Source organism: Raphanus sativus, chromosome 8 (genome assembly GCF_000801105.2).
Source record: "Raphanus sativus cultivar WK10039 chromosome 8, ASM80110v3, whole genome shotgun sequence".
NCBI lineage: Eukaryota > Viridiplantae > Streptophyta > Magnoliopsida > Brassicales > Brassicaceae > Raphanus > Raphanus sativus.
This window is the reverse complement of record NC_079518.1, coordinates 25397976-25421782: the sequence shown is the minus strand read 5'-3', so window position 1 is coordinate 25421782 and position 23807 is coordinate 25397976. Positions and strand designations below refer to the sequence as shown.

The 23807-nt window shown below is 37.0% G+C and overlaps 4 protein-coding genes across 7 annotated transcripts; 3 read left to right on the top strand and 1 right to left on the bottom strand.

Annotated features, from left to right (window-relative positions):
- The first annotated feature begins 2716 nt into the window (after positions 1-2716).
- On the top strand, positions 2717-4685 carry LOC108831809 (uncharacterized). The gene is made up of 3 exons (XM_056993008.1): positions 2717-3401; positions 3607-3774; positions 4015-4685. The coding sequence occupies exons 1-3, from the start codon at positions 2717-2719 to the stop codon at positions 4683-4685; spliced, it is 1524 nt and encodes a 507-aa protein (XP_056848988.1).
- A 1765-nt stretch (positions 4686-6450) lies between these two features.
- Positions 6451-19348, top strand: LOC108831813 (uncharacterized). 2 transcript variants are annotated; one of them, XM_056992163.1, is made up of 35 exons: positions 6451-6745; positions 6835-7002; positions 7091-7180; positions 7578-7714; positions 7799-7889; positions 7992-8074; positions 8221-8327; positions 8677-8829; positions 9225-9289; positions 9519-9606; positions 9693-9771; positions 9852-9960; positions 10107-10166; positions 10289-10407; positions 10843-11218; positions 11322-11509; positions 11608-11680; positions 12350-12500; positions 12570-12742; positions 12838-13182; positions 13474-13641; positions 13718-14011; positions 14534-14710; positions 14973-15236; positions 15518-15616; positions 15699-15883; positions 16157-16492; positions 16837-16990; positions 17094-17204; positions 17394-17561; positions 17698-17824; positions 18143-18301; positions 18382-18494; positions 18568-18627; positions 19037-19348. In XM_056992163.1, exons 1-35 carry the CDS (start codon positions 6560-6562, stop codon positions 19214-19216), a joined length of 5436 nt encoding a protein of 1811 aa, XP_056848143.1. In that variant the 5' UTR covers positions 6451-6559; the 3' UTR covers positions 19217-19348. The 2 variants fall into 2 exon arrangements, with proteins under 2 accessions (XP_056848143.1, XP_056848144.1); XM_056992164.1 differs by lacking the exons at positions 6451-6745; positions 6835-7002; positions 7091-7180 and having other exon boundaries at positions 7664-7714; positions 8226-8327.
- Positions 19349-20288: 940 nt separating this feature from the next.
- On the top strand, positions 20289-20798 carry LOC108822595 (leucine-rich repeat extensin-like protein 3). Its single transcript, XM_018595711.2, has one exon. It carries the CDS (start codon positions 20289-20291, stop codon positions 20796-20798), a length of 510 nt encoding a protein of 169 aa, XP_018451213.2.
- A 213-nt stretch (positions 20799-21011) lies between these two features.
- On the bottom strand, positions 21012-22599 carry LOC108831812 (60S ribosomal protein L18a-like protein). Of its 3 annotated transcripts, none has more exons than XM_018605323.2 (5): positions 22319-22599; positions 21782-21862; positions 21584-21701; positions 21369-21486; positions 21012-21275 (listed from the first exon to the last, which is right to left on the bottom strand). In XM_018605323.2, the coding sequence occupies exons 2-5, from the start codon at positions 21789-21791 to the stop codon at positions 21213-21215; spliced, it is 309 nt and encodes a 102-aa protein (XP_018460825.1). In that variant the 5' UTR covers positions 21792-21862; positions 22319-22599; the 3' UTR covers positions 21012-21212. The 3 variants fall into 3 exon arrangements, with proteins under 3 accessions (XP_018460825.1, XP_056847930.1, XP_018460826.1); XM_056991950.1 differs by lacking the exon at positions 22319-22599 and adding an exon at positions 22123-22291; XM_018605324.2 differs by lacking the exon at positions 22319-22599 and adding an exon at positions 22085-22214.
- Positions 22600-23807: the final 1208 nt, after the last annotated feature.

The window sequence follows — 23807 nt, the reverse complement described above, 5'->3', positions numbered from 1 at the left end:
GAGATAAAGCTTATGAAAGATCGATTTTAAATGTTAATTTTTAATATTAACATTTTATGAGAAATTTTTAGGCATCTAAATATGTAAAACCGGACCTGATCATATGCATCAACTCTGGATAGTCCAGGAAACCAATAATAGTGGCTGTTGATGTTTGTTTGGTCGATCAGTCCAAATTAATATTTTCTGATAAATCAGTCCAAGTTCATCTTAATCTGTATAATTGTTAATTTTGTCTTTTCTATGCCACAAATAAAGATGGATCCGAAGAAAATGAAGTTTCAAGTACACACAAATGTAAATACTAATTCTCTTAATATTCGCTATGGTTGTAATTAGTCGACAGCAATTCAAAAGAAAAAGAAACTACAATAATAGAGACTTTAGCACTAACCAACCAACTTTAGCATACATTTTCGTAACGTCTTGATCATTGTTTATTAGAAAGATTAACCAACTAGTAGAAAACGTGTTTTAACTCGATGTATCAAGTTAGCAAAAAAAAAAAAAAACTCGATGCATTCCATAGCCCACGAATACCTTTTGCCAAAAAGTAGTTTAATATTTTATAAAAAAAGTTGTTTAATATTGTTTCATTCTTATTTTTGTTATCATTATTTTTCTTAATAACCTATTTTTACTTATTAAGAATATCTCAGACATTCAATCGGATTTTTTTTCGTACATAAAACAATATTTAGTGATACATGCAACGTAAATTTCCTAGAAGATGGCGTGCTTCATGTGTAATCAAAAAGGCTTTTGCCTCAGACCCCCAAAATATATAGAAATTTTAGGGCCCCCAATTTACCAAAATTCTGGTGTAGCATTAGGGATGGCAATCAAGGACTTGGACCGCGGGCCTGACCCGTAAAGGCTTACTGTGGGACGGGATTGGGCCTCCATTTGATAAACCCGCAAAATTGCGGGCCTCGCGGGACGGGCTCACAACGGGACGGGACGAATGCGGGACGGGCTCAAAACGGGACGGGCCGGATGCGGGACAGGTTAACCCGCGGGATTTTGAAGACCCGCAACCATAAGTTCCCATTTCTGCTTGTTTTTTTAGTACTATAAATTGTTTTATTACTATGTGAGATTTTTTTGTTTAAATTGATGAGTTTTGTTTTCAGTATTGTTAATTGATGATTTAAAAAACAATGGTTAGAATGATGTTGTTAAAGAGTTACTGCTTGTTGAAGAGCTACTGCATGTTCTTTGAACTGTTCGAATTGATGTTTGAGTTACTGCAGAATCTTGTCTCTATACTCTAAGTTCAACACTTGGTTGAAGGAGATGAAGCAACCATTAGTATTAAGTTACTGGTGCTATGCAGAGACGTTGCTTTACAAAAACTCAAACAAGGAATATACATGAAAGAGTTGAATTTCACTGTCCAAATGGTTCTCACTTACTTCAAGACCATTAAACCGGCGAGTGATCACATTGAATATTGTTGCGATCAATGTTGTTGAGGTCTCTTCAACTCTCTTACACAACTCTTCTACTTTAACATTCATGAAGAAAACTGAAGGAGGCGTTCCGCGGGACGGCCCGCGAAGGCTTATAAATTATGCGGTACGGGATTGGACAGCCATTTGAAAGACCACAGCCCGCGCGGGACAGGCCCGCCGTGACCCGCTCGACGACGAGCCCGCTGCGGTATGGGACGGGAGAGCCCAATTGCCATCTCTATGTAGCATAATGGTTTTAGTTTTCACACATGTTATCATCGGAGGTTCGAAATACGTTACCCTGTCAAAGTTGCTTTTCGGTACTTTTATAAAAAAAGTTAATTTTGTTTTATTGTCAACTTTCCAAAATTTAAAAGGAAAATCTCTTTGGTGATTATCAAAATTTCTAAATAGAAAAGGTATAAATATCTCAAGTACTAGTTTATACATATCGCTATATATGTATGTATTCTTAAGTTGTTCATTCACCGACTTTCTTCTTTGTTTCTTATTGTCTGCTTCTATCAACAAGTGCTTTTTTTTAATCATCGCCATCTCTTCTTGTATTAAGGTATATGTTTCTTCTTGTATAGACCTTAATTCCTTAAACCAATTTATATATTGTTATTGTAGTGCTGATTGTTTTATAATTGTGCTAATTTGATCTTTTATTTATTACAGAAAATATGTCTAGGATATATCCTTCCGGAGCACAAAAGAGACAAAGAAAAGAAAAGGTGAAGTCAATGCAAGGTTCTATGGACAGGTTTCTTATAAAACCTGCAAATCCTAAAGAATCTGGTATAACTGATGACGAGTTTGAAGATCCAATGGAAGATGAGAATGGAAATAATGCTGAGAATGTTAATGAGGAAGATAAGGAAGCTGACATTGAACACGATGGAAATCTAGGTGAAAAAGGGAATGAGGATGTGAATGATCAAGAGAATAGAGAAAAGAGTAGAATTTTAGATATTTATGATCCTGGAAATTGAGAAAAAGTTGAACCTGGATTAAGAGTTGTCATGGTTGAAAAAGGTCCTGCTCCAAGACTACCGAAGGATTTTTTCTTTAAGACTACCGTAGGATTTTTTCTTTCCAAGGGAGAAGACAAGTGGTCGACATTTTTCTCATGCATATTATATAAGATCTCTGAGTAATGGAAAAAATAAGACAGGAGGTGGCTAGTTTATTCAAAAACATTAGATAAATTTTTTTGTTTTTGTTGTAAGTTGTTCACTCGAGATAAGAATCCTAGTCGCATGGCATCAAAAGGATTTGGTGATTGGAAAAATATTTTGGATTGGATGAGACATCATGAAACTAGTCTTGAGCATATCAAATGCATGAGTCAGTGGATGGAGCTTGAATCAAGGCTGCAGAAAAACCAAATAATTGATAAGCATGTGCAACAAGAACTCAACAAAGAGAGAAACCACTGGAAAGATGTGATGGTTAGAATTTTTTCATTAGTCAAAACTCTTGCTAAACAGAATTTAACATTTCGTGGGAAAAATGAAAAGTTAAGAGTAGATGGAAATGGTAACTTCTTAAGTTTTATTGACTCCATGGCTGAATGGGATCCAGTAATGAGAGAGCATGTCAGAAGTTTTGAAGATGGAGAATCTCGTTATCACTATCTCAGCAATAGAATTCAGAATGAGTTGATAGCAATGATAGCTGATGAGATCAAAGGAAAGATCATACAAAAGATTCAAAGTGCAAAGTATTATTCAGTCATTGTTGATTGCACCCCAGATATTAGTCATCATGAACAAATGACTCTTATACTTCGATGTGTGGATGTTTCAGCAGCTTCACCTAAGATAGAAGAATTTTTCCTCACTTTCTTAATAGTTAATAATACATCTGGAGAAGGGCTTTTTAGTGAGATTCAGAATGTGTTGATTGCTCTTGATCTAAATATTGATGATGTGAGGGGACAAGGATATGACAATGGGTCAAATATGAAAGGAAAACATAAAGGAGTACAAAAAGATTTCTTGATGTTAATCCTCGTGCTTTTTATACACCTTGTGGTTGTCACAGCCTTAATCTTGCACTTTGTGATATGGCAAGCACTTCTGAAAAGGCCATTTCGTTTTTAGGATAATCCAGCGTATTTATTGTGTGTTTGCATCTTCAACGAAGCGGTGGAAGATATTGGAAGATATGGTAGGAGGTTTGACTGTTAAATCTTTATCGCATACACGTTGGGAAAGTCATGTTGAATGTGTCAAGGCAATAAGATTTCAAGCTCCCAAGATAAGAGATGCTTTAGTTTATATAGCAGAAACTACGGATGACCCAAAAACACAAAGTGATGCCGAGTGTCTTGTTACAAGTGAAACACACGGGATTGAAAATTATGAATTCTTGTTGTCTGTGGTGATTTGGTACAAACTTTTATTTGCTGTTAACACAGTAAGCAAGAGTTTGCAATCAGAAGACATGAATATTGAAGTTGCTGTTTCCCAGTTAAAAGGACTTGTTTCTTTTTTTCAGAAGTACAGAGATACAGGTTTTGAAATTGCAAAAACAGAGGTTAAAGAAATTGCAGAAGCTATGGGGATTGAAGCTTCATTCCCAACAAAAAAGAGGCGTGTCATCAAAAGAAAAAAGTTTTTTGATAAAGCACCAGAGATAGTGGATGAAGCTGTGGATTTATCTCCAGAAGAGAGCTTTAGAATTTCTTATTTCCTCCAAGTTATGGATCAAGCTCTTTATTCTCTTGAGACAAGATTTGAGCAATTTCACAAGTATGAGCAAACCTTTGGTTTTCTGTTTGATCTGGAAAAACTGAAGTCTGCAAGTGACGAGAGTTTGAAGGCATATTGTGTCAATCTTGAAGCCTCTTTAAAGCATGGAAACCATTATGATGTTATTGGGGATGATCTGTTTTTTGAACTATCTGTTCTAAGAGATGCTTTGCCACAGCACTACAAGAGACCTATTGAAGTTTTAAACTTTCTGAAAGAAACAGAAGAGTGTTATCCAAACTCATGGATTGGTTATCAAATACTATTGACGGTTCCGGTTTCAGTCGCCTCTGCAGAAAGAAGCTTTTCCAAGTTAAAGATAATAAAATCTTACCTGCGATCAACCATGTCACAAGAAAGACTGAATGGTTTAGCAATAATATCTATAGAAAGAGAACTAGTTAGGAATCTAGATTATGAGAATTTGGTGAAAGAGTTTGTTGAAAAGGAGGGGAGAAAGATTATGTCGTAGTCTTTTTGTTATTATTTTGGCTTTTCTTTTGTGTTGTTCTAACTTTACGTAATAGTTTATCAAAAAAAAATTTGGTTAAAAAGTCCCATTTTTATATTTGCCTCAAACCTCTGTATCCCTTCGCACGGCACTGGGAAGATTACAAGCATTTTTTCTCAAAAAACCAAAAAAAATATTCATGGAAGACGAATTTAAGTTCAAAGGCTATGCGAAGCTTGTCTTGTGTGAACGACGACTTTTTTTTTGTCAAATCAAGTTTGTCTTTAGAAATAGCCAAATAGGTACCATAGAGTTTTTGGTTGATTAAAAAAACGAGAAAGAAGAAAATAAGCAAGTGCTACAGTATCATAACTACAGTCAAAATATTATATTAGAATCCAAAAAAGTTATATCCAAATTCGGAATTAAATTTAAACAGGAAGTTGCTTGATTAGCTCTTGCTAACTCTTTTCTTCACTTTCGATGAGCTATATAACTTTTGTTCAGATGTGTTCTGTCTTTTTTCTTTCTAACGCTGATTTATTATGATATTACAATTATTATGAACATTACATAGACGATTCGACAACCGACAATACTACCTGCACCATGTTGAAGATCTCTTGTAATCCTTCTTTCCATAATCGTATAGTTGCCTAATAAATCGCGTTCTCTCTGAACTTGAAACCTGGATTTGAGAAAATCTGCAGTAAATTGCAGAGTCCAGGAGTCGAACCCAGACCTGAATGTAGAAGCCTTTAAACCTTAACCATTAGGCTAAGGTGTTTCCCACGATGTGTTCTGTCTTTGAACCACTAAATTTTGATTCACATCTTTACATAACTGATGACGAGGGACGCGGATATAAGGATTACCATTAGAACTCTCGCAATTAGCTTATCTCTGATCGGTACCGGATCCGGTTATATCCGAAGTAACCAAAAAATTAACGGATCCGATTAATATTTATCATATTATATATATATATATATATATAAACTTTAAAATACATATATAAACAATATATAATACATTGATGTAGTGTCACGTGATGTGGTAAGTGTAGGATGAGGTTCATGGTTCGATTCGCTAGCGATGCATATTAAATTTTACATCTCGGATACCCGTACGGATCTCGGATTTTTCGGATACCCATACGGATCTCGGATTTCTCGGATACCCGTACGGATCTCGGATATACCCGGAACCGATTCGGTACCCGACCAATTTTAAAACCTCATCCGACCGGGTATTTTTCTAGAACCGAACCCGATCCGAGACCCGGTTTTTCGGGTAATTACCGGTTCGGATCTTCGGATCCGGATAATTTGCCCAGGCCTAGGAATCGTGTACTTTTGAGTGTGACACGTTCAAGTTATCGTGTACTTTTTGAGTGTGACACTGATTTAGTTAAACAGAATAGTGCAATGAACTCGACATTGAGATAGTTAAGACTTAAAGAGTATAGTATTAAATCAGTTCTGGTTGCTTTGCCGAAGCAAAATCAAATTATGTATGAACCAAACTGAACCCAACTTTTTGGGTAGTTTCATCACTCGACGAACCAAATTGAAAAGCGTATCCATATCGAACCCTTTTTTGTTGGGTTCTTGAATAGGTTAAAAACATTCCTAAGATAACCGATCTCTATTGAAAATGTCCGATAAGTAGATTTCTTCGGTTAAGACTTAAGAGTTTGGGCCCTTCTTTACTTCAGCCCACTAACACTATGCGACGTCGTTTTGCACAACACTCTTCCTCTCTTGTCCGACAAGACAGGGAAGACTGAGGAAACAAGCAAAGAAGAAGCGAAACCCAGAGAAGAAGCAAAGAAATTGAGAAATCGAATCAAAGATACTGAAAAAAACCCTAAAAGAATCTCTGGAGAATCGATAATGGAGGGTTCATCATCGTCTTCGTCACTGGCGTCCAAATCGGACGGCGAGCTGGAGGAAATGCTCGATCGGATGCTTACTAGGCTCGCTCTCTGCGACGACTCCAAGCTCGAAGCCCTAGTCTCCAAGCTCCTTCCCCTCACCATCTCCTCTCTCTCCTCCCAGTCTCCCGCCGTTCGCAACAAGGCAAAATCCAAAATCTTAAACTCAATTTAGTAATTTCATGATTTCAAAATCGAATATTAAGATTAATCGTGAAACCCTAATTCTGGCAGGTTCTTGAGATACTGAGTCATGTTAACAAGAGAGTGAAGCACCATCACGAGATTGGTTTGCCTTTGCTGGAGTTGTGGAAGCTCTACACCGACCCTGCTGCTTCTCCTATGGTTAGGAACTTTGCGATCGTCTATGTTGAGATGGCTTTTGAACGTGCTCCTGCTAAGGTTCAAATTCATTCGATCATCACCTGTTTTGGAATTTAGATTTGCTTGGTTGATATTTGCTTACTAAATTAGAGGCTTGGTTTTATAGGAAAGGGAGGATATTGCACCTAAGACACTAGAGAATGTTTCAAAGTTTCCTCAGCAGCATCAAGAGATTATTTTGAGAATTGCCATTAAGGTGTGTCTCTCAATCCTCTTTCCTTACTGAAAATTTAATATATATATTTTTTTTTGTTTCTAGTTGTTGAAATTGTTATGCATTACTTAGATGGCAAAGACAATTTTCTTTTGCTTTATTTTGTCTTGTTTATTAATGATTACAGTAGCAGTTCCTTTTACATTTTGTTTGTCTATTTGATGGCTTTCTATCATTTATGGTGGTTACTGCTGCATATAGTGATACTACTTAAGGTTTCATGTGGGGAATGTTATAAATTTTGAAACGCAGGAGAAGACTATTGGCAGCCTAATTGGTGGTGTATTTACCTGGATAGATGATAGTTTTAAAAAGTCTTTTTGCACAACACAAAATTTATTGGTCTTTCAGTATCCTCAAGCTCTAGGTTTGGTTTCAGGTTATTGGAGAGTGTCATGCAAGCAAGATCAGTGATGATGTCTCTGTAAAGTATAGTACTCTGATTGCATCTCAGGATAAAGAAATATTTCTGGATTTTTGCCTTCATATGCTTTTGTATCAACCACCTCCTCAAGGGTATGAAATCCATTTCCAGTGTTTCTCCGACCATCTTTTGTTATATCTGCAATCTAATAAGAGTTGCTCGACCTTCTAATTCAGAGGAGGATCTCCTCCAGGGCTTTCAGTTTTTCAAGTTAATCGTATAACGGGAAAGAAAGAATTGAAAGGGGACATGCTTACGAAAAGAAAGGTCTGTTAAGTAACCTTAAACTTATCTCTTTCTGTTGCTACCAAGCTATACATTGGTCACTAAGGATTTTCTTATAAGTAAATCAACCATTCTCTTACGCAGTTGGGGATCTTGAATGTCATTGGAACCATGGATTTGCCTGGTGAATCCGTATATCCGTTGTACATTGCTGCATCAGTGGATAGGTATGCTTTCTGTTTTTACCGCATTACATGCTTTGTTTCTGTTATATGACACGAAATGCTATTTTATCACTGCCCTTTTTGCACTTCATTTATACTCTTCATGAAACTGAGAGTTTGTGTGAATTTTCTGGTGAAAATCATTCAAGTCAAGAACCCGTAGCTAAGAGAGGGGAGGAGCTTCTTAAAAGGAAAGCTTCTTCAACAAATTTGGATGATCCCAAGTTGATAAAAAGACTGTTCTTACTATTCAATGGTACGTGGTCCTTTTATCCAATTTCTTAATTAGTTTTTTTTTTTTTGGACACTGAAATCACACTTGCTTAAAGAAAGCATAAAAATGAGATTTATTTAATACACTCCTAGTCAGGTCTATGTCTACTGCAAGGTGAAATGGCTAAAATTTTGTCTGCTACTCGTGGATGACATGCCTAGGGCTCATCCTTGAGTATACAGACTCTATTGCAAAATTTATCATGTCTGATGTAATGCAAATTCGTATAAATTTTGGGAGATCTGGAGTGTTGAGGGTTTTCTTCCCGTGTTTGGGTATTTTTTTTGGTGTCCATGTTAAGTTGACAGTCATCAATTTGATATGTATGCAGGCACTACTGCCACTGAACATGCTGCTCCAGAACATAGTGTAGCTCCAGGAAACATAGCCTTGAAAATGAAGCTCATGTCTGGTTTCTGTCGTTCTATTGCAGCCGCAAATAGTTTCCCTGCCACATTGCAGTGCATATTTGGTTGTATGTATGGTATGTTGTTTATATATGTCATACTTTTATAACTGGACCGTCTAGTGGTTAAAATTTTCTGTGACCATGGTCTGTATGTATATCTGTTTAGTTAGATATCAAGTATATATTGTTTGTTCATAAATAGTGTTATAGAGCTAGTCGAATTAGAACGAAACAGGTTGCACTGCAGCCACTACGAAAGTAAATGATATGCGTTTTGACTATTTTTAGAATAATTTAGTTTGTTCCTGACGCTATTTTTATGTTGAAGAAGATTCAGTTATTATTGATCAGAATTCCTTAGTCTTTTGGCTCAGTTAAAAGAGTTACATGTTCTCTATGAATTGGTGCTTTATGTTTTTTCATGTTGATTATTAAGTACTTTTGCTATCTACCTTGCTTTCATGGGACAGGAAGTGGAACGACCTTAAGGCTAAAGCAAATGGGAATGGAGTTCACCGTGTGGGTATTTAAGCATGTAAAGTCATTCTTTTCTATGCTTCAGCTTACTTTATGTTTGTTTTGTGCAATACCAGAGAGTATTAAATACATATTCATTCTTTTTCTGAAGAAATAACTCAATTATGAATAACCATACTAATCTCCGACAATGTTCCGGTTCCCTTCTCTTTTTCATCTTGGGGTTTCGAGTCTTTCTTTCTGAGTTTGCTATACTTTTGTCATTGAACTTGTTTATTAAAATGCAGGGAAAAATAGATCAACTGAAACTTATGGGCCCTGTGATATTGAATGCTATTCTAAAAATGCTCGACGGTTTCACAGGCTCAGAAGCAGGTCAGCTTTTTAGAAAAAAAGTCCTTAGTTCCTTATATAGGTGTTCAAAAGTGGATTTAAAGAAACATGTTAATGCTTTCCTTCAGATGCTTTATCAAGGGAGACCAAAATATTTTCTTTTCAAGCTATTGGGTTGATTGCACAACGTTTGCCTCAGCTTTTTAGGTAATGACTTCTTCTATTGCCCTACACTTGTTTTGCTGTCATTTAACTGACATTTTGTTTGTTGTGAACTTAACTTTCAGGGAAAAGACTGAAATGGCTGTTCGTCTTTTTAACGCATTGAAGTCAGAAACCCAGTCTCTTCGTTCAACTATCCAGGAGGCAATCATATCTCTTGCTGCTGCATACAAGGTTTGCTAATTTAAAGTTATGTCAGACATTTAATCTTCTCCTTATCTGTTTGGTCGTCGGGATTCAAAAGGTTATGCTTTGATATTAATCTATGTTTTGTATTCTTTTGGAGACTAACCATTCAGTTTTGGTATTCATCTCTTTAGGACTCCCCAGAGAATATCCTCAGGGATTTGGAGATGCTTCTGTTAGAAAATTCTTTGGCGGTATGTATGCTTTTCAGATATAATTTGTTTTGTTTTCGCTCATTGCGTCACTGAGTTCGGTCTTGTCTCCAAGTTTTCTCGATTATATAAAATCTGTTATCTTTGTGGCTTAAATTGCACAGGAACAAAATGAAGCACGGTTTTGTGCTTTGCGATGGGCAACTTCTTTGTACAATTCACAACATTGTCCAAGTCTGTATATTTGCATGCTCAGCGCAGCAGATACGAAGCTAGATGTAAGGTACTGGAGTTTATCTTATCTCATTGCGTATTGTTGTGACTGAGGCATGTTGAATTGCGGCAAATGAATTTATGAATGTTTCCGCCTGGAGAATGCTCTCCATTTCTGTTTTTGTTAACCTTAGATTCTTCTTACGGGTACACATATTTTATAACAAATCAAATCTGAAATAAAGTTAGCACATGTTTAAACCTTTTCTACTGGAGGGTATACCATCTTCTAGTCTACTCTTCTCCTTCAAGTGCTGTAGTAAATTTCTGATACCTTAAGATTAGGCATTTAGCGGACTACCAGATTATCTGTAGTAAGACAAAATGATTTTCATGGTTAAACAAATCCTCTTCCCTGGATCCATCGTGACATAATCTACAATGTTTATTTCGTTCTGGTTCAGGGAATGAACTGATGTGTATTATTCCATTTTTCTACGTTCAGGGAACTAGCACTTGAAGGACTCTTTCTGAAAGAAGATCGCAGTATAATCTCTAATCATGACCATAAATACCCAAAGTTCGTTGAGATGCTAGAGTACATTCTCAAGCAACAGCCCAAACTGTTAGATTCATCAGAAATGAGGGGCCAGAAACTTCTCTTTCCGTCGCAAGTATATGTGGTCATGATTAAGTTTTTGGTGAAGTGTTTTGAGTTAGAGATGGAGGAGAACAATACCCAGGCAGTTGGGACTGATTTTTTGTATTCAGCCCAAAGAATGTGTTTGTTATTAGAACATTCCCTTGCATTCGAAGGCTCTGCTGAATTACATGCTTGTGCTTCCAAGGCATTGGTTTCAGTTGGCTCCTACCTTCCGGAGGTCTGCTTTCTGATTATTTCTTTCTTCTTTCATTTTCCTCTTTTGGCAGTTCAAATCTGTTCAAAACTAACTGTCCATTTTCCTTTTTTTTCTTCGCATGAAGATGGTTGAAGTTTACTGTTCTCGAAAAGTTGTATGGCTAAGGCGTTTGCTTAGTCATACAGACTTGAGTACTCGTGAATCTGCATCACGTTTACTCGGAATGGCATCGTGTGCTCTTTCTGATACCGAATCATGTTCTTTGCTTACTGAATTGATAGGTTCTGTTTCCCAACCGCCGCAGAAGTTAAGGTGTTGTGCACTTCTTTTAGAATCTATGTTGCAACAAAGCTTGTGTCTGCAAAAAGTAGACACTTAATCATTTTAAAGCTAACCCTTTGATTTCTTAGGTTCGAGGAACACCATGGGGGATTATGCGCTGTAGGATATGTTTCAGCACACTGCTTATATAGAATACCCGCTGTAAGTGATTTTGATTTTCTTATATATATGATTGTTGTGGCAAAAGTATGGTGATATCCTTGGTACTGTGAATCTGAATCCTATATGTCTTTCTTGTGTTGCATCTTAATTAGCCTGTGGTATTACATCCAGATACTGGTCCTGCCCATCCTTGACTATTTAGTTTTTTGGACATGCTAAGTCACATATTTAACCTAACATCGAACTCTCTTGTTTAGGAATCCTTTCCATTTACGAGGTGGTTTACTTCATGTAGTAATAAGCCATTGGCAAAAAAACTTATTTGCTATTCGGAAAAATGAAGTAAGAATACATTGACACGGCTTGGTAGTTCTAATGAATATACTAGTCCCTCTGGCAATTGTTACCATTGAATTACTAAAATAGTTAAGAAGATGCTGTTCCTTTTCTTTCTCAGTTGTTCTCCTCATGTCAACTCTTCAAATTTTTTGCTTCAGATACAGAATCTGTCCCTTTAGATCTCTTGGTTCATCTTTGTTTTCTCTTTTAGGAAATGTATGCCCGATATGGTAGTTTTGATACTGTACACTACAATTATTATACACCAATCACGGGCTAATTTGCGTTAGTGATAAATCACGTTTACCAGCTTATTGTCTTAACATCTGTTTTTGAAATGGCTACATACTTTCAATGTTTTAATAACAGGTTTCTAAAGCGGTAGTTCAAAATGCGGTTAAATGCTTGGTGGATGTTGTTAAATTGGAGACTGCACCATTGGCTTCTGTTGCTATGGAAGCTCTGGGTCATATTGGAATTACTGGCCCATTACCTCTTCTTGTTAATGATTCTAGTCCAGGTCAGTTTATACCAAGTGGTTGTCTGTATCTTATGTCCGAGTTTTCAGTTGATTGACTTGCGCTATTAGGGACTCAAGTGCTGGAAGTTCTGCAAGAAAAACTGAGCAAGCTACTCTCTGGTGATGATATAAAATCAGTTCAGAAAATTGCCCTTTCTCTTGGACATATCTGCTCACATGAAATGTCATCTTCGCACTTGAAGATAGCACTTGATCTTTTATTTAGCCTTTCACGCTCTAAGGTGGGTTTGTTAGCCACTACCCGTTGTCCTTTTTATTTTATCTGGGAGAGAACTGAATAAACCTCTATATCTTGTCAATTCCTTTTGTTGGCCAGGCTGAAGAAATTTTGTTTGCCGCGGGTGAGGCCTTATCTTTCCTCTGGGGTGGTGTACCAGTTACGGCTGATATGATTCTGAAAACGAATTATACATCTCTTTCGACGGACTCAAATTTTCTGATGCGAGAAGTTAAAACTGTGTCAAAAAAAATCTCTGATGCCAAAACTGGTGATGAAGATAGTCATGTCACGACCAGAGAAACAATCTCTAGAAAACTCTTTGATACTCTTCTGTATAGTAGTAGGAAGGATGAACGATGTGCTGGAACCGTATGGATGCTGTCTTTGATCATGTACTGTGGCCAACATCCATCAATCCAACTAATGCTTCCTAAAATTCAGGTTAATCTTCTTTTTGTAGTTGTAACCTTTATCTTTTATTGCACTCATGAGCATTTGTTAACTTCCCTGTCCCATCACAACTAAAAAGAAAGTGAAGAGCTTGTCATTCCAATTTATTTAGATGCATTACCCATTTGTATACTAGAATCGTTATGCCCATTGCTATTCTAACATGAAACCCGGTATCATCTTTTTCTTTATTTATGCTTTTGCTGCCAATTAAGTGCTGCGAACACTACTCTGGGTAGAAACTTGTACAAACTGATGTTTAACATAAATATTTTTTTGCAGGAGGCTTTCTCACACTTGTTAGGTGACCAGAATGAACTTACACAGGAGCTGGCATCCCAGGGCATGAGCATTGTCTATGAACTTGGTGACGCATCAATGAAGCAAAGTCTGGTAGATGCTCTGGTTAATACCCTAACTGGCACAAGCAAAAGAAAACGAGCTATAAAGGTATAATCTATTCATCGAGGCCCTTCCTATGGTACTCCAGGTTTTGTATTTGGTCCTCAAGTATTTTTTTATCCAGCTTGACGAAGAGACTGAAGTGTTTCAAGAGGGCACTATCGGTGAGAGTCCCAGTGGTGGAAAGATTAGCACGTACAAGGAGCTTTGTAATCTTGCTAATGAAATGGGGCAACCAGATTTGATTTACAAATTTATGGACTTAGCCAATCACCAAGCATCTCTTAATTCGAAGAGAGGAGCTGCGTTTGGGTTCTCCAAGATAGCCAAACAAGCAGGAGATGCTCTTCGACCACATTTGCGATTGTTGATTCCGAGGTTGATCCGGTACCAATATGATCCTGACAAAAATGTGCAGGTTAGATTACTACGTTTCCAGAATATGACCTGTTATTAGCGGTCGTTATTCAATTAGGGGCCCTATTCATCCTGAAATGCTCATAATATTATTGTTCAGGCTGTGCTGTTAATTTATTTTGCATACTGATAATATTTCATTTACCCAAATTTTATATTCATAATTGGTCTAACGACTAGAAATTGGCTTGTTTAGATTGAACGGAGTGGCACCATGTAGCATTCTGAATCATATTTTCGTTGCTATTTTAATTAGTTGCTTGTTCAATTTTACACGAGAAATATTTTAGCTTTTTCTATTTTACAAGCCGCAAGGTCCTGTAGACATTCTTTTTGATATGTTGAATTAAGGTTTTTTTTATATATACGAAAAGAAATGGAAGTTGGTTGACCACTTAAAGTATATAGCTGTATAAGTGAGAGCACTTACTAGTGCATGGTGTCATCTGGCCGTAAAAGGTGGCCAAAAGGGTGTGTTTGTTTGTTTCTTTTATAACTGCTAATTTTCATGTAATCTTGGCAGGATGCTATGGCACACATCTGGAAAGCACTGATACAAGACCCTAAGAAAGCTGTTGATGAACATTTGAATCACATCTTTGATGATCTGCTAGTACAATGTGGTTCACGGCTATGGCGCTCCCGTGAGGCATCCTGTCTTGCCCTTGCTGATATTATTCAAGGTCGGAAATTTGACCAGGTGAGATCCTCTTTTTGTAATAGACAATTAAAATTAAGCTTATCGTTGCTTCACGTCTGCATACTGCATTGATAAATTCTTGTGATGAATAAAGTTAATCTCCATATATTAAGCACTGGTTCTGGTTGTATATACAATATTGCTTTAGAGTATATGATACATATACACCCAGCTTCGTGGTTGTTTCTTGTTTTGTACGTTAATATTGTTGTTCCATTAAATGATCTTAGTGGTTTTCGTTTTCACACTTATGTTATTAAAGGTTAGGGAGCATTTGAAAAGCCTATGGATAGCTGCCTTCCGTGCTATGGATGACATCAAAGAGACTGTGAGAAATGCTGGTGATAAGTTATGTCGTAGCGTGACATCCTTATCAATAAGGATTTGTGATATCACGCTCACCGAAATATCAGATGCAAAACAAGCAATGGATATTGTTCTCCCGTTTTTGCTTTCAGAAGGAATAATGAGTAAAGTCAGCAGTGTACGTAAGGCTTCAATTGCAGTTGTTATGAAGCTTGCAAAGGTTAGCCCTAACTTTAATGATCTAGAGTTGTACTCATATATGACCATTCGTTCTGTTACATTTTCTCTATATTATCCTTATCATGCATTTATCTCAAAGCTACTATTGTGACATTTATAGTAGTATGTTTGATTATACTGCCTTTGGTTGGGAGGAGACAAATTAATAGTGTGTTCTTTTAGTTTGACTTCAAACACGAAAAAAATAATCAAAATCTAACTTGCATATCATTGCTTGTCCTGTACTTCACAAATGATTTGTGCTGTTTGTTCCGCTTGCAGGGTGCTGGAGTTGCCCTCCGTCCACATCTATCCGACTTAGTTTGTTGTATGTTGGAAAGTTTGTCTAGTCTTGAGGACCAAGGACTAAACTATGTTGAGGTATCATTTAATGTCGGCAACGCCAGTTTGAATTTTGTCTTCCCCTGACATTATATTAAAGCTTAAACTTTTCGTGTTTCAGTTGCATGCTGCTAATATTGGCATAGAAACCGAGAAACTTGAAAATTTACGAATTTCAATCTCGAAAGGCTCTCCAATGTGGGAAACTCTTGATCTGTGTATTAATATAGTGGATACTGAATCACTTGAGCAGTTGATCCCTCGTCTCACTCAACTTGTTCGAGGTGGTGTTGGTCTCAATACGAGGTCAATTACTCAAAACCTTCTATCAGTAAAGACCTTATTCTTCTACAACCTTTACTTGGGACTTGTGAAGAGTTCCCGAGAGAGAACTTAGGAACTTTAACCATTCAATTAGTTTATATAAGTGATGTACTGACGTAGTTCCATACCTTCTTGACCATCCTAATGGTCTCGGTTAACTGCTTTAGTGTAGTGCGAGTATTTTTATCTCTTCTATTAGATTTCATGTATTTAATTGTAGATATTGATATCTTGGAATTTTGTTTTCTTCCACAGGGTTGGTGTTGCCAGCTTTATCTCATTACTAGTGCAGAAAGTAGGTACCGAGATAAAGCCATTCACTGGGATGCTGCTAAGACTTTTGTTTCCTGTTGCCAAGGAGGAGAAAAGTTCTGCTGCAAAACGTGCCTTTTCGAGTGCTTGTGGCATTGTATTGAAATATTCTAGCCCCTCTCAAGCTCAAAGCTTAATCGAAGAAACTGCAGCTCTGCACTCTGGTGATAGAAGCTCCCAGATTGCATGTGCGAGTCTTTTTAAAAGCTTCTCATCTACAGCTTCTGATATTATGAGCGGTCACCAGTCGGCTATTGTTCCAGTCATATTTCTCTCCAGGTAAACTACAGGAACTGCATATTCTATATTTATTTTTAGGTAAGCCATAGGTACTGCATAGTACTGAGTCTGATGCATGTGAGAAATTGTTCAGCGATCTTCTAACCTGATAATAACTGACATTAATTTTGAATTACTATAAAGGAACTATAGCTGCAAATCGGAATTCCTGTATTCAATACCATCGCATAGTAATATCCACACAATATTTTGAAATTTGGGCCAGATACTATCTTCTCTCTCTTACAAAGATTTGGCAGAGTTTTCTAGACGCAGATACTTCACTACAGATTAAAAGTTACTTTCACAATATTAAAGAAGCTTATAGTTATTATAAATTGCAGATTTGAGGATGACAAACAGATTTCAAGCCTCTTTGAGGAGGTGTGGGAAGACATCACAAGTGGTGAAAGGGTCACGTTACAGTTGTTTCTGCCAGAAATTGTGAATCATATTTGCGAGAGCATTACATCATCCTCGTGGGCAAGCAAAAAGAAGGCAATTTATGATCTTTTCTCGTGCCAATTTTCTCTCTTTTTTGCACTAATTGATGTTTCCGCTGTCTCTGTTGTACTCATAGAAGATTTAAACTTGGTTTCAGGCTGGTAAGGCAATTTCTAAGCTAACTGAAGTCTTGGGTGATTCATTATCGTCGCAACACAACAAATTACTGCAATGTCTTATCAATGAGCTCCCTGGACGCTTATGGGAGGTAGAGAAAGTTCTTTCATTCTAATATTTACTTTTCTTTTTCTTTTCCGTGGTGGTTTATAAAAACGTTTAATGAGATGAAATTTATAACAGAAGGATTAAGTTGGAGTGGATTAAAATTTCGTTTCTCTTGTCCTTAAGGAGGCACATTTTCTGCACTAGTTTTTAAAATTAATACCTGTATTCACAGGGAAAGGATGCTCTTTTGGATGCCCTGGGCGGTCTTTCAGTCGCTTGCCACGAGGCAATAACTAAGGAAGATCCGAAAACTCCTACTGTCATCTTGAATCTTATTTGTTCTGCATGCAAAAAGAAAGTCAAGAAATATCGCGAGTCAGCCTTTACCTGCCTGGAGAAGGTAAGTAAAGAGTTGCGGCTTATTATGCAAAAATGAAGAGATAGTTCATTATATAATAACCTACTGATAATGCAGTTCTTACACAGCGCTATTCGCTTAATGTGTCCTTTGGAATAATTTGATTTTATGTTATCAGGTCATAATAGCTTTTGGCGATCCAGAGTTTTTCAGTGCCGTTTTCCCAATGTTATATGAGATGTGTAATACTGCCTCCGTCAAAACGAATTCTCAAGTTCAGTCTGCTAGTGATGCTGTCAAAACAGGTTGTTACATAACCAATGGACAATTCCATTGCTCCTATACTTTGATTAATAGCACTGTTACATCATTTGCCTGGTCACATTGGATATTATGTTTTAAGAGTAAAAATACGTTAAGATTAGGAAATTTGTGGTAGAAATAGCCAGTTTAACGTCTCAGTGTTTTGCCTCCTGAAGATTATAGTTTAACCATAAACATAAATTTGACGAGGAATGATACGTCCATTGCCTCGATGAGTAGCTCATATTAGAAATAGGCACTATGCGATCAGAAACTTGTTTTGGTAATCTGAATAGTTCTGTCCACCCTTTTGTACTCAGAGTCAGAAAATGGAGAAGACGGACATGTCCCACTTGAAAAGATTATGGAGTGCGTCAAGTCATGCATCCAAGTAGCAACCATAGATGACATTATCAGCCGGAAAGCTGATTTGATTCATGTTCTTGTAATTTCCTTATCACCTGGTTTTCTATGGAATGGTACTGGTTTTCTTCTCTCACTTTATTTTCCATAAAACGTTTTATTACCTTGCTTTACCAATCTGACTTTCTTTTGGCAGTAAAAATGTCTGGGATTACATGTGTTGGAAAGCTTTGCTCAAGGTTTCATAGTCTATGGAATGACTCTATGGATGGCCCTTTACCTAGTGATGCGACAAAAGTCGCTCATGAGGTAACCAATCACATCTACCATACGTGTGTACTTTTGACTTCTTTCTAAGTATTCTGCTTGCTTTTTTTTCCAGTTATTTCACTCGCTGGTTCCTAAACTACTCGAATGCATAAACACAGTGAAGATAGCGCAGGTATTGTTCTTCTCCGACTTAATATTTTGAATTTTCTCCAACAAATTACACCAAATGGAAACGGAAAAAATCATGATTTTGGTAGTTGATGTCCTTATCAGGTTTTAGTGGGGGTAACTTGATGAAAAATCTGATCAAGTAGTTCTAGTTTATCTGTATTTAGACTTCTAAAAACATATGATTAGTGCATGCGCGTTATGAGGTTTTGTTCTAGAAAGGCTGGTTTAGTCCTTTTTGATATACAGAACGGAAAGAATATATATTGTAACCAGTGGTTTGCATATAGAAATTATGTTGATTGATCTTCATATTATCATATGCATGACCTGAATATTATGGAAATGTCACTTGAGAAAACCAAAATGATTGTAGTATAATAATACTTGTCTTTCTAATTAAAAATCCTCAGGTTCATGTGGCTGCTTCGCAATGCATGTTTGAGCTCGTCGAAGTGTATAGCAAGGTATCATCATTGCATCCTGTGGAAGTAGATTTCAAAGATGAGATTAACTCTTTGATTGAACTAGAGAAGAGTGAAGAAGCTAAGTCGTTGTTGAGAAAATCCAGAGATGCGCTTGCCATTATGTGATACAATTTCCATTTGGCAAAAAAAAAAGACAAACTTGTCGTCTAAGTCGACGTGTAATAAAAGATGTTGTATTAACAAGAGACGTAGACAAAAGTTAGTTTCCCAAAATTAAAATATTTTCTTTTTTTGGTTTTTGTGGAATCAGTCATTCAAGAAGATGAACTAATAGCCTAAACTTAAAAGTAGCTTGGTAGTGTTGTATTTCGAATATTTACGAAGTCACTGCCGCCCTCCCTCGCTCAATCTTTTTCAGCGGCCTTTCATCCTTAATCCCATTCTAATAGACTGAGCAAACACAAGTCTCATCAGTGAGCTCAGGTAACAAACAGAACTCATCTATGACCCATTTGGAGAAGAAGCCTTATACACAAACTTTTGTTTTAGTTTAAGATTTAACCGGAGTTGTTCATTATTTTACCGGCTTTGGTATCTCTTCAAATTTTAACCGGAAAACTTTTTATGGGGCTTGACTCTGTTCTTGGCTAAATTTTTTGGATAAAGAACCGAACCAAATCAGAACCAAACTATACCCAATAATCTCCAAATTTTCATAAGTAAAAAATATTTGAATTGAATCTCGGAACTGAAAAGACCAATAAAATTTAAATTTACAACTAATGTGCCACTGGAGGATTCAGACTGGATGAGAACAGATCCGAACCTCTGAATGCTCATTTTCTTTAGTTACAAGTTGCTCTAACGAACAAATTTTTACTGAACTTTTTACCAACCATAATTAGCTCAAATAAGTAAGTCTGTTATTCTCTCTCTCTCAAACTTCCCGGGAAATAATGTCAACCCATTCTCTCTCTCTCTCAATGTTCTCTTAGGTGTTATTTTCTCTCACCTTGATTCCTCAGAATTAAATTTTGTCACAGACTTCACGATTGGTTTACTTGTTTGATTCTTGTTTTTGAAATCCAGCCCACTTTCCTCCATTTCTCTCTTTCAGATCAGAAATAGAGAGAAAGGTTGTTCCTTCTTGTCTTCATGTCACATTTGGTTTGCGGTAGAGAAGAGAAGGAAAACGTTTTTGATTCATTCTCGTGATAATGGCTTTCTTGATTCTGTGATGAGACATTGGAGCCTCCTCCACATTTTGATTCTCTCCCTATCTTTCTGTTTCCTCCTCGTCAGATCACAAGAACCGCCTCTCTTTACACAATCTCCACCTCCACCACCTCCACCGCCGCCTCCACCACCTCCTCCTCCACCACCTCCACCCCCACCACCACCACCAACGCCTACCGCACCTCCACCACTTGTTAATGTGACAGACATTTATCCACCTCCTCCAGTAGCAGCAGAGACAATTGCGCCTCTGTCGTCACCTACTCCTCAACCGCAGCCACCGTCACCTACTCCTCAACCGCAGCCACCGGAGTCTAGGTCAGAATCCCTTCCACCGAGTACTGAGCCAAGGAGGTTTGGATCTCCGGAGGAATCTAAGAGAGGTGGATTAAACAAAGGGGAGACGGTGGGAGTAGTCTTTGCAGGGATAGCAGCAATGTTGCAGGTCTTGGTTGTTGTCTTCTTGGTTCTCAAGAGAAGACAACTTCTCAAGCTCAAAGAAACTCAATAACAGATGCTAACAATGTCTGAGACACTTAACTAATGTTGATTAGTGAAAAAAAAAACAGATAGGAGAAACTGCAAAAGTGTTAAACTCACAATGTAGAATTGTTTTTTCTTCGATTCTTTTTATGATTTGCACAAAATGGTTTCTTTGTTACCACCACTGTTCCAAGGTGCATTCTTATGAAAAGATGATGGTTCAAACACATTTCTATATAGATATATATATCCTCCAGTAGTTTTATGTATAAAGACTGTGTTTATGTACAAAAAGACAAATCATAGAAGGACTAAGCAGTACCTTCTCTTTGAAACCCTCACAACATTCTCTTCTATCACCAACAATAGAAAACTTTCATTTGTTGAAACAGGCTTGAAGTTGTTTTCTTTAGAAAGAATATACAACCGAGGGGAGGACTCTCTAGCGAGCCGAGAAAACAAGAACAAGCACGGTGATCACCAGTGCAACAGTGAATATCAAAGCCTGTGAATAAAAAAAACGCACAGTTTTGTTAGCAATACTCTTTATCACAGCTGGCTGATCAAGAAAGGATGTGTGTGTTTGAGAGAGACTGACAGCAATGGCAGAGGCAGCAAGACCAGATCTCTCCCTGGGATCTCTACGGTAATAGCTAGTGAGATATAGAAATGTGGCCAAGTACCACGCAAATGGGAAGAAGAAGCCAACAAGAAACCTAACGTAAAAAAAAAGAGGATGCTCAGGTCGAATGAATCTGCTGCTGCTGCTTTAGGCAAAAAGACAAGACAATAGAAGAAATACACGACACTTACGAGAACCATCCGATTCCAAAACCAAAGAAAGGAAGAGGCTTATAGAAGAGTCCTCCTAACTCATTGTCCTCCTCTTCACGGATCAGAACATACTTGCCCTTCTTTTGTTCTTCTATATCTACTTAACGAGGGACTGATTGATTATTTCTAACAGTTAACAATCAAAACATACTGAGAAACTGACCGAACATTACTTACTCTCATTCATGGTGAAAAAAGAATATATATATTATTGTGGCCGATCAAACACAATAATACTTTCCCTGTCTCCAAGAAAACCTGAACATCCATCAAAGAGACATTTTTGATGTAAGAGAAAAAAAAAAGACAAAGCTGAGTCCTTTACTATACAATTTGTTTCTAAAGAAGCAACAAGCTGAACATCACAGGAAACATATTCATTCCCAGATTTATATTTGTGATAATTCAAATACTAAAAGAGAGTAGAAAAACAACGAATTAAACCCTTTTTCAATTCTCAGGGAAGAATGAGAAAGTAACTGGAAAATTGCAAAAGAAGATGGATCGAGAGAGACTGCCTGAGAGAGATTCGGGGACCGACCGTCACCTACGGGAAAGAGAGATTCTTGCCTTTCTTTCTCTTTCGTTGGCTTCTTCTCTATTTTGTTTTCTTTTTTTTTTTTTCAATTTTTAGCTCAAGATTTTGTTGGTTTTTTTTTCCACATAACAAAACGGCAGTAAAAAAAAAGATATTTTTTTACAAAACAGAATTACCATCTACTATGCGATGGTCACAACTCGCCAAAGTTGAATCCAGGGACAACTCTCTTTTTCATCTCCTACCTGCAAGATTCAGACACAGATCTTCTTGGTAATTATATAACCACAAAATTTTCATACCCCTCCTCCCTCCGCCTTTACAATTTTGGCGGAGATAGCCCTCTTCCATGCCATTCCATTTCCACCATTGCTTTGTCCTAAAGAATAAAAAGAGCATAACTAAGTTATATAGTTAATTTTTTCCCACCATGAAAATATGCTCAAGTGAGAACAAGCAGAGGGTACTAACAATTGGACAAAACTTCTACTTGAGGAAGCTTTTATCTCATTGTAGAAATATCGTACGGTCGAGATGAAAGTTGACTTTCTATTAGGGCCATACTCTCAGCCCATTAATAGCTTAATTACGATTAGGCTTTCGCTATGTTGTATATATACTGGAATTAGGTTTTCTCCCGTGGTTGTTGAGTAACCTGTAACCCCATATATAGACCAAGGAAAACACGACCGAAGCGTCACGAGTTGAAGACTCAGTAATGTACGCACAGAGGAGGAAGTGGTCGGCGGAAGAAGAAGCTGCGCTTCTCGCCGGAATATGCAAATACGGTCCCGGAAAGTGGTCTTATATTATCAACGATCCCGAGTTCAGGACTCAACTGTCTTATCGCAGTAACATTGACCTTAAGGTACAATAGACATTATTCTTTATTTTCTATACACATTGAAACTATATATGTTTTAAGAAAAAAAACTATTAACTTATTTGTATTTATGCTTTTGTTGTTTACTCTTTCTCCTGTGCAATTTCAAGGATAAATGGCGTAATATGACGACCAAGGAGGAATCAAAGACCTTAGTTAATCAGATATGAGCAATGAATTTAGGTTTGTTAGACTTGGCCGATGTTTGATTCTTTTGCAACATTTTTAACATTTCTAGAAAAGAATGTTATTTGGTTTCTTTATTATAATTATTGTTCTCTAGCTAGGATATTAGCAGTTTCTAGCAGCTTGTGCTGAAGGTTTTATCTGACCATCTTTCCCTTTACCAATGATTTTGATATCAGTGGAGTCTTTCCTTCGTTTTCATGGATACTAAAACTAAGTTTTGACCGAACAAGTGAGTTTAATAGCTGAGTCAATAGTACTGATCAAAACGGATGGAAACAAATGCTTATCTAATATAAGCTTTGTCTGACAATGAGTCGGTACCTTCTACACGGAACTAGGTGTGTAGACTAGCACAACTAAAATGACTTCAAAAAACATTCTAATGCCATTTTAAATATTGGGAAAATTCCTTAAAAATATATAGACTGGATTTCTTTTGCTGAAAAAATACATAAACTTTTTTTGCTTCCCAAAAAATATACAAACTAATTTTGATTGTCCATAAAATACATGAACTTTTGAATTTTGAAGATTTCACACCTCGATTTTAACGGTGTAAACAGTGACTAACAGAATAGTAAGACACCGTTAGA

Bases quoted from the DNA above. Each gene is read 5' to 3' on its own strand.
- LOC108831809 (XM_056993008.1), top strand. From the start codon at position 2,717: ATGGCATCAAAAGGATTTGGTGATTGGAAAAATATTTTGGATTGGATG. The intron at 3,402-3,606 runs GATATGACAATG...CTTCAACGAAGC, and splicing joins TGATGATGTGAGGGGACAAG to GGTGGAAGATATTGGAAGAT. The intron at 3,775-4,014 runs GTGATGCCGAGT...AAGAAATTGCAG, and splicing joins GGATGACCCAAAAACACAAA to AAGCTATGGGGATTGAAGCT.
- LOC108831813 (XM_056992163.1), top strand. From the start codon at position 6,560: ATGGAGGGTTCATCATCGTCTTCGTCACTGGCGTCCAAATCGGACGGC. The intron at 9,772-9,851 runs GTAATGACTTCT...CTTAACTTTCAG, and splicing joins CGTTTGCCTCAGCTTTTTAG to GGAAAAGACTGAAATGGCTG. The intron at 15,237-15,517 runs GTTAGCCCTAAC...TTCCGCTTGCAG, and splicing joins TTGTTATGAAGCTTGCAAAG to GGTGCTGGAGTTGCCCTCCG.
- LOC108822595 (XM_018595711.2), top strand. From the start codon at position 20,289: ATGAGACATTGGAGCCTCCTCCACATTTTGATTCTCTCCCTATCTTTC.
- LOC108831812 (XM_018605323.2), bottom strand. The intron at 21,487-21,583 runs GTAAGTGTCGTG...TTTTTACGTTAG, and splicing joins TTTGGAATCGGATGGTTCTC to GTTTCTTGTTGGCTTCTTCT. The intron at 21,276-21,368 runs GTCAGTCTCTCT...TTTTATTCACAG, and splicing joins TTGCTGCCTCTGCCATTGCT to GCTTTGATATTCACTGTTGC.